Below are 9,495 nucleotides of genomic sequence, written 5' to 3'. Positions count from 1 at the left end.
GATCTGGATGACCTTGCGAATTACCGTCAGTTTTTCGATCTTGTAAAAATTAGTAAATTACTTATTAGTACATATTTACTTGTTAGTACATATGTTTTAATATTATAGATCTGGATAGCCGTGTGGATTACCGTCAGTTTTCTGATCTTATAATATTGGTAAATTATTTATAAATATACCCCTAGTATATGGTTATTCTCTCAATGTTTTAGCAGTAACAATGGATTAATCTATAAATTCCTAGAGATTTGAAAAATGCAAAGAAGATTAAAAAATGACTGTTGTTATCGTCCCGGGGTGTGATTAAAGAAAACATTGCTAAAATACCTAAAACAGAAGAGAAAGAGATGAACGGTGTATAAATAAAAAAAAATGTGTGTGAATTCAAGATCAAAATTTGATGGATTCCATTTTATATACTTTTAATATTTACGTGATACTATTAAAATTATGAGTCAAAATCAAGTAATTGTTAGATTTTTCTTGTATATATTTATATTCGTATTGAAAAGTCTGCATTCAGATAAACTCGTACGTATGCAGTTTAGGTTACATCCGCCCCGAATGGTTAAAGACATTGTTACTTGGTCAAAATTTCTTTTAATAATTGTAATACACTATTGAGTGATTTCATTTTCTCAAGAGACTTTTTATTTATAAAAAAATTGACTTTAACAAAAGAAAGTCAAAACTTTAGTTAATATATAGTACTATAAAGTGTGAACATGAATAGTCTTAAAACAATTTAGTGATTTACGTTATGTCTTTTTCAAATTCAATGTTATTGGTTATTTATAATAATAATAATACGAGACGTGAAAACCATAGACTTGTCACTTGTGATTTGACTCAGCTTGTTTGAATTAGTACAATCTGATGTCAATGCCAAATTAAACTGAAAATGATATAAATGTCAATGCCAAATTAAACTGAAAATGATATAAATCCCGATAGTTTAGAGTTTAATCATAAATTTTTTTAGTATTCTACATAATTATCAAAAAATTTAATTTTGAATCTATCAAAATATATAATTAACTCCCGATATATTTTATTTGATTTTTGGGTCTGTCGAGATACATAAGAAATCCAACGAAAATACATTTTTTTTCTTACAGAGATACATAATTACCTTCCGATGCATTTTTTTTTTTTTAATTTTGGATACATAATTAGCTCCCTCGATACTTCCAACGAAGATACATAATTAATTAAAATTTTTGTAATTATTTTGTAAGGGTGGAGATTTGTGTAAATATGATAAGTTAAGATATATATTTATGTTATTTTTCCTGAATTAAAAGGAAAAAAATCTAAACGTTTTCATTGAAAAACTTTTAGAAAATAATTAACTTGGCTGTTACCGATCATCTTTCTGTTGAAGAAAATTACAGGCTTTTAGATTAGTTTTATCGTAGCCTATATATATATATATAAATAAATAAATAAATCGCTAAAAAAAATCTTCGTTGTGTCAGATTAATAAGAATGGACAAAACTAATATACATAGTTGTTCTAACTAAAATATTTGGAATAATCGTACCACTTCTTTAAGGAGAAATTTTTTTTAGTGGTAGCTAAACGTAAAATAATAACTATAAAAAACAATTGGTGCTTCAACACCAACAGTCTACTGCAATCCTCTGTTACGCAAATCATTCTTGTTGTATTTTATATTGAAAAAAAAAAAAAAAACAATTCTACAGAGACAAATAGTATAGATTATTGGTGTCTATTGTTGACCAAATAATGTTATGCAAAGTTTCTTTTTATTTAATTCAAGAGCAGACTTTTCATACAGTTACTATAGTGACACTGATGTATAGTTAGTTGTAGAATATTAATAATAAAGTGCACAAGTAGGTAAGGGAAAATTGAATACTATTGCACATTAATGCAAAATGTAGGGTATTTTTCTACATAAAGGAAATATATACCAACAACATGCCCAATGTAGTCCCACAAGGTGAGATCTCGGGAGGGTAGAGTGTACGTAGACCTTTTCCCTACCTCACAGAGGTAAAAATTATTTCCGAAGAACCCCCAGCTCAGGTAACACAAATCAAAAACTACACAGAAGAAAAGAAAGAGTAAAGCATCTAGTACCCCTGAATATGACCAAATTTGCTACGACACACTCAACTTCACAAGAGTCTTATTACCCTCTTGAACTCAATTTTAGCATATTTTAGTCAACCTTTTTAGCTGACGTGACACCTTTGATGTGGGCTCCATTTTATGTAATAAAAGTGTCATGTCAGCACAAAAGGGCGACAAAAATACGCTAAAATTGAGTTCAGGAGGGTAATAGGACACCTGGAAAGAAAGCATCACATAGCTTACAGGAAAAACAGCAAAGTAATGCAGATAACAACACAATCAGTAGCAGGCTAAACCAGAAAATCATATTTTCCATAAAGAATTTACATGTAGAAAGAAACTACATCAGTGTGGTTACCAGAATTTGAGTTATCATGGCAGAACATAATGGTACCTAATCAGTGTGGTTGACAACTCGTTGTCAAACGCGTGTGAAGTGAGACGCTTAACATCTGGTCAGGCGAAACACAAAACAATCAGATTGATGGCAAAAGAATGAATGTAAGTTGTGTTACAATCAGGTTATATCTCTACACAATCATCATCGTTATCATCATTTTCACTATCGTTATCCCAGTCCAGGGTGTAAGATCCTGCTGACTTCATGAGTTCTGTTAGTCCAGTTAGATCCTCTAGATATGTAGGATGATTGATAGCTTGTAGTATGAAGTCCATCCCTTTCGTGAGATATTCTGATACAACCTGAGCATAAAGAATTTCATGTGAATTGGTTTTAAAAACATATATACGCAAACAAGTAATGATGCTTTCGAGAGTTAAGTTTGTAATCATTAACTGTAAAAATTAGCGGAAAGACAGTTCAACGGCGCAAATTTTACTTGCTTTTAAGATGGACGGCTTCATAACCCAAGAAATAGTTCCCTGTTTTTGAGTGTCCAATGACGACATTAAAACATCTCGGGTTCACAGAGTCTGGAGAGGCTTGCATCCTCACGGTGTAGTGCAGGCAGCCTATCAAAGTATCAATGACTAATTCCACGGAGCAAACCCGTGACCAATAGGTCACATGGAAACAGCTGTCCGTTGCTCCAAGTCCAACGACAACATAGTTGGGCATAACCTAATCTATGTTTTTTCTTCTTTTAAAGCTTAGACATAATCTAATCTAAGTTAGTTAAAGATGTAACACAGTGTGGTGCAAGGACCACGGATGAATGAATCGTCACATGCCAAACCAGATTTAAAATTTTATGGAACATTGTGACACAAATTTCTAAGAACTCACATTAATACAGGAAATTAAATTTCTAGGTCCTCTTAAATAAGTTGGAAAAATGTATCAACATAAGAAGTTTCAACAAAATAACTAAGATCTTATGGAACGATTTTGAATATATTGATTATATAGACGGAGTTACTGGTTAAGCAGAGGGCAGGCAAAAAATGATGGTCAGATTGTACAGTATAATAACAGTTCAAGATGGATGACCGTGAATCATGAAACTTACGGTGGAGCAACATGCAGTGCAACAAGTTGAAGCATGACCAACAAGTGTCATCTGAGAAAACTGGGAGAGCGAGCCCCGAATCTGATGAGGTAGAATGCCAAGAGGTTGTTCAGTGCAGCCGTTATCATTAGAGTTTGCAAATTCAGCTTTGGCATTTATTCTGCAAACATAGTTAAATAAGAAACTATTGAAATGCTGGGATAAAATATAATTTGCACGTAAATCACAAAATAGTTAAGGATTTACCCAGAAGGATGATGCAAAACTCCAACCATAAGTTCGACTGCAAGGGCAGATGCAATAGGAGCAAGCCCAGGACGAGTAACTGTACATTGTTGGTCTAGGGTACGGTTGGCAGTTGACTGCACAGAGAACAAATAGGATTCATATTGAGCGATATTTCAGTCAAACAATTACCATCACTTTCATATAAGAATCTTACATCAATTGGCGCAACCACATCATTGCAAAAGTAACACCCCAATCTCTGCGAATCATTTTGACTAGAAAGGGAGAGGTTCACCATACCAGCAGAGACATTGTTCAAAGTTTCAGGTTGTGAGTTTTGTATAGAACCCGCAGGGCCTGCTCCATGACGCATAACTAGAAAACTATCGAAGCCTAAGGCTGCAGTTATAGTGATCTGCAGAATCAAAGAAAAGACGCATGTAATTATCAAGAAGAATTTGGCTGGTACATGTAAATACACCATTACATGCAACATACTAGTCACATAGAAGTAAACAAAATTTCCAAACGAAAATTCAGAAGAGAATGTAAAGGTGTACACTGGGTATGCTGTTGTTGTAAAGTAAAGGTGTTTAAACCTTGTTAGCACTAGCACAAAGTAGACTAGGAAGCCACCGACTTTCCCGTGTATCAGTTAATAGAAAGATTGCATCATGTGAGTTGATCAAATCACACAAATGTCTGCAGTCCTGCAGTATACTACTTTCTTCCTGGCTAGACACGGAATGTCCAGGCATTGGAATAGCCATCACAACACCTTCGGCTTCCTGTAAAGTAATTAAGATGCATCAGAAAATAACTTTACTTCTTAATATTTTATTTTAATTCTTTGAGGTCTCGGTAATGGACCAATACCACTGCTGGAAATATTCGCTTGAGACTTTCAACTGCTGCAACGGCCTTAAATTTGCCACCATTTAAACAGTCATCAAGCGCATAAAGAGACTGCCTTATTGGATTAGACATTGAGACCTTACCACTGTCAACCAATGTAATTTTTCGGACACCCCATGCCTACAAAATTACAAAAGTCTGATAAGCAGTTCCAAAAATTTTTACACAATTATTGCTTCCATTTTCTTGAGCACTTACCATAAGCATTCGAGCAACCTGACATCCGAGTGTACCTGCTCCCAGGAGGAGACATTTCGTGACAGCCAAAATTTCTAGATTCAATGACGGCAATGTACGCCATCTCATTAGTTTCAAGTTCAAATCAGCGGCTGATACAGCTAACCTGGAAAAACATGATAGTGATTCCTATAATGACCATCAAATCATTCATAGAATACAACAGTAGATGTTTATGCATACCTTGTCGGATCCATAGATTTAGCAAGGCTGATGCACCTCGGAACCTTCTTTCCTTTGTTTAGTTCCCATCCCACAACATTTGGCATGTTCTCATGATTCCCCCCTGCTAAACAAATTCATCATGGTTATAGACGTTATGGCTTTCACTATTTATAAAGGAAAGCATAAATCGGAAACCAAAACCTATTACCAATAGATCTACCTTGTGAAAGAGATATTTCAGCTTCTCCAACAAGCGACAATCCCAGATCTGCAAAACCACGGTTCTCACGGTAACAGAAAAAGTGAATCTTTCCAAGGCCCCACCTTGAACAGATATAGGCAAGATAATTGCGAAGTGGCCATCCAGGATTGTTTGGAAGATGACAAGGGTCATAAAATCCAAAAATAACCTGCTAATTATAAATGAGTCATTTATTTCAAAAAAACCTTGTACCATTAATATCACACGTTTGTAATGAAATCAGTGCAGCACGTTTGTAATGAAATCAGTGCAGCACGTTTAATCTTACACGGCGACCATACATCATTTATACTAGTTAAGATTCCAAACGACATGAAGAACTAACACACAAACCTTTTGACCGTTATTTTGGCAGGCTTCCAACTCCCTTATATTCCTGAGAGTAACACTCGAATTTGAACTAATGGTCACCAAAAAGAATGGTATATCTGCAGTCAACTAATGCTTCAGGTCCCAAAAAAAGAAGTGTCAAAGATCGAGACCTTTAAAGATTATATGATAGTTAACTTTTTACCTGCAGTGGAGCTCTTGCTGCGCCACTCATTACAAGCTCTAGATAGAGATTCAGCCTGTTCGCCAAAACAACCAATTTGAGATAAATATATCTAAACTGTGAAAGAACAAAGTAAACGATCATTCAAGAGAAACGAACCTCTTCAGAAGTGAAGCACTGCAAAGCTGGCTTCAAATTGACTAGAGTTGCAGGAGGATCAAGCACCAAAGCAGGGAACGCAAACCAATAATGAAAGCTCCATTTTTTCAAGTCAGCAAATGATATAACTAGGAATCTTAAGAGCACAGAACCGTCCTCCTCAACTTTGCCTGAGTAAATGTCATCCCATACCTGATTTGCAATAACAATTGAAAACTATCACAATGAGATGACACTAAAGTTCAGCCTCTTGCTATGCATGGTACATGCTATTAAGCTACGTAACAACAGAAAGCAGAAGAGCTTTCACTGAATATGTGCATCTACCAAGGTAATCATATATTAGCTATAACTGATTCATGAAATTAAGGAGACAAGATGTGCTATTGCTTTTCTGACACTATGGTCATATATTAACCTATCCTGGTGTTAGCAGAAATGGCTAAACACATAAAAGTTGTGCATGTAAGTAGCAATTTGTGTAAAAAAGATTTTACTATACCTTCTTGGCTTCTGCCTTAAGTAGGCTTTGCTTATCAAGTGCATAGAAACTTTCTAACGTGTTTGTATTGAGGAGAATACTGGGAACAGGACACCTATTTCTGTTCCCTTGACTAGCTAGAAGAGACGATTGTTCCTCGTCGGACTCAGCCGGCAAAGATTCAGCAAGAAGAGTCAAGTGATTTGATACTTGAGGATGCGAGCAAGGTGCATAAAAACCTGCACAAAAACAATTCAGGCAAGCAGGAACAAACACTATAAACTCCAAAAGCTACAAATTCAAACTCCATCAGTAAGGCAAACCTTTAATATTAGATAAAATTCAGTAACTCTAAATTCCACCAGAACAAAGATTGAGAAATAAACCCAAAAAGCAACAACTTCAATTCATATCAATACTACAAACATTTAATACAACAACAACAACTACGCCTCGAACCCAAACAAGTTGAGGTCGGCTATATGAATCCTCATTGAAATTACCACACCCAATAATACCATAAACAAGACTCACCAAGTAATACATGCTGAAATAATACTAGTAGTATAGCTACTAACACGGATAACAAAGTCTTCCTTCCTACTAGCACTAACACACTCGTTCCTACTATCCTTCTGCTCTAATCTGACTCCTCCACACCTTCCTATCTAGGGTCATGTCCTCGATAAACTGAAGCTCCTCCACCCCAAAACAACAAACAACTAGATAAAATTCAGTTACTTTAAATTTCACCCAAAAAGATACAATTTTTACTCAGTAAATCCAAAAAAGAAAGAGCTCAACAGGTGACAATCACAATTACTGCTGCATTCTTGAATCCACACAAAAGGGTAATTATAAATACCAAGAACATTCAACAGCTTCAAAAAAAAAATAAACAAATAATACTAACAATTACAAAAACTCTATAATTTACAATTGAAAGAAAAAAGAATTTCAAGAAACATACCAGTAATAGGAATAGGGGATTCATCAAGGCGCAATTTATTAAGCTTTAAAGATGATAATTTATGCCAAAACCCTTCATCTACTGAACTTTGAAAAGGTGCAAATTGAAGAATTCTTCCTTTTCCACTATCTGCCATTGATTAAAAAAAAAACTCAAAAATAATGTTTTTAATTTATTTTTGGAATAAAAACTTTGGTTTATTGGAAACCCAGTAATTAATTTGTTAGTTGACTTCTTTTTAACGAAGATTAAAGGGTTTATAGTTGGATTATTTTGCAGTAAAGAAGTAATGATCGGAATTTTAAACTAAGAAGGTGACAACTAAAAGGCGGAGACCAATTTGAGTTTTTTGGAAAGTGTGGGGAGTTGAGTGCAAATTTAGATACTTTTAAGGAATTTATTTAACACATAGCCAATATTTAAGAATGTTTATAAATTTAACCATTTTAAACCAGATGTTAGGAGGATATTTAAACTTTTTGCCCACTCCGTTCCTTTTTAGTCACAATTTTTTTTAGTCAAACAATATAAATATAATTAATATTTTAAGATATATTTTTAAATTATATTAAAAAGAAAAATTTTAAATTTATATTTTTTTTCATATAATTTTTAATATTATATTGATCTAATTTAATTTAATTTTAAAATTAATCAAATTAATTTTAAAAAATGAGACATAACAACTAAAAAAGAATGAATGGAGTTATTTGTAAAGAATCAATGGAGTATGAGATAAGTACATCTATTTTCAAGAATCACTTACCTTGGATAAGTAAAATATCACAGATATTTTAAGATTGTAATATGTTAGTCTTGTAATTCTTTTTTTTTTTTGGTTAGCATTAGTCTTGTAATTCATATGTGAGATTGTTCGATGAAAGATATTAGAGAAAATAATATATGTATTAATCTTGATATTATTTATTTTTGTGTTTGGTAGTGTTTATAACTGCATAACTAACATATGTATTAGTAAATAATTTAGCATACATCAGATTCAGTATTATTTATGTACACAGTAAATCATGACACTGATAATATGGAATACTACTTCTATTTCGATACTGTTATAAAACAAAAAAAGAATAAAGAAGAGTAGAAAGAATAGAGAGAGCGATTCTTATTTCTTTTCTTGAGGGATGGGAGATCATCAGATTATAAATACAAAGAACAAAACCCCTCTATTTATAGGGAAAATTTACTCCTAGTCTGAGTAAACGGATGCTTCAAATCCTAATAGATATCAAAGTAGATCTTGATACACATTCACTATAATGTAAATACATTTATAACACTCTCCGTTGAATGTCTAATTGATAAATAATGTGTCTCGTTAAAACCTTACTAGAAAAAACCCAGTAGGAAAAAAAATCTAGTGAAGAAAAAAGAGTACACATCTCGCATTTCGGTTGTCTCATTAAAAACCTTACAAGAAAATCCAGTGGGACAAAACCTCGTAAGGGAAAAAGAGTACAGTGCGTATTAACTCCCCCTAATGAGAACATCCTTGAACTTTTGCATCTCGATCTTGTGCAGCATCTTCTTGAAAGTTGCAATTGGAGAAGATTTGGTGAATAAATTAGTCACATGGTCAGTTGAACGAATTTATTGCACGTTAATATCATCATTCTTTTTTAGCTCATGTATGTAGAAAAGTTTTGACAAAATGTGCTTCGTTCTATCTCTATTTATGAATCCTCCCTTAAGATGTGCTATATTTGTTGAATTATCTCTGTATAAAATTATGGGTAGATTGTCATATTTCACACCACATTTTTCTTGAGTGAGATGTATCATGGACCTCAACCATACACATTCTCGGCTTGCTTCATGAATAGCTACTATCTCAGCATGATTCGATGGAGTGGTTACGATAGACTGCTTTGTATATCTCCAAGATATGGTAGTACCACCACATATGAACACATAACCTATTTGAAACCAAACTTTATGCGGGTCAAATAAGTACCCAACATTAGCATGACCAATAAGATCGGGACTGCAATCCTTAG

General features: G+C 33.6%; 1 protein-coding gene across 4 annotated transcripts; it reads right to left on the bottom strand.

Moving 5' to 3' along the window:
- Positions 1-2,384: 2,384 nt before the first annotated feature.
- LOC107853981 (ubiquitin-like modifier-activating enzyme atg7) lies at positions 2,385-7,825 on the bottom strand. 4 transcript variants are annotated; one of them, XM_047399834.1, is made up of 14 exons: positions 7,481-7,825; positions 6,532-6,749; positions 6,030-6,221; positions 5,892-5,946; positions 5,711-5,805; positions 5,336-5,528; positions 5,134-5,239; positions 4,912-5,056; positions 4,675-4,833; positions 4,398-4,586; positions 4,013-4,213; positions 3,817-3,932; positions 3,571-3,730; positions 2,385-2,803 (listed from the first exon to the last, which is right to left on the bottom strand). In XM_047399834.1, exons 1-14 carry the CDS (start codon positions 7,614-7,616, stop codon positions 2,624-2,626), a joined length of 2,145 nt encoding a protein of 714 aa, XP_047255790.1. In that variant the 5' UTR covers positions 7,617-7,825; the 3' UTR covers positions 2,385-2,623. The 4 variants fall into 4 exon arrangements, with proteins under 4 accessions (XP_047255790.1, XP_016554451.2, XP_047255791.1 ...); XM_016698965.2 differs by having other exon boundaries at positions 5,336-5,525; positions 7,481-7,824; XM_047399835.1 differs by having other exon boundaries at positions 5,134-5,236; positions 7,481-7,823.
- Between the last annotated feature and the right edge of the window lie 1,670 nt (positions 7,826-9,495).

Source organism: Capsicum annuum, chromosome 11 (assembly GCF_002878395.1).
Source record: "Capsicum annuum cultivar UCD-10X-F1 chromosome 11, UCD10Xv1.1, whole genome shotgun sequence".
Classification (NCBI taxonomy): Eukaryota; Viridiplantae; Streptophyta; class Magnoliopsida; order Solanales; family Solanaceae; genus Capsicum; species Capsicum annuum.
The sequence above is the reverse complement of the archived record's forward strand: the minus strand, read 5'-3'. Positions and strand labels throughout refer to the sequence as shown.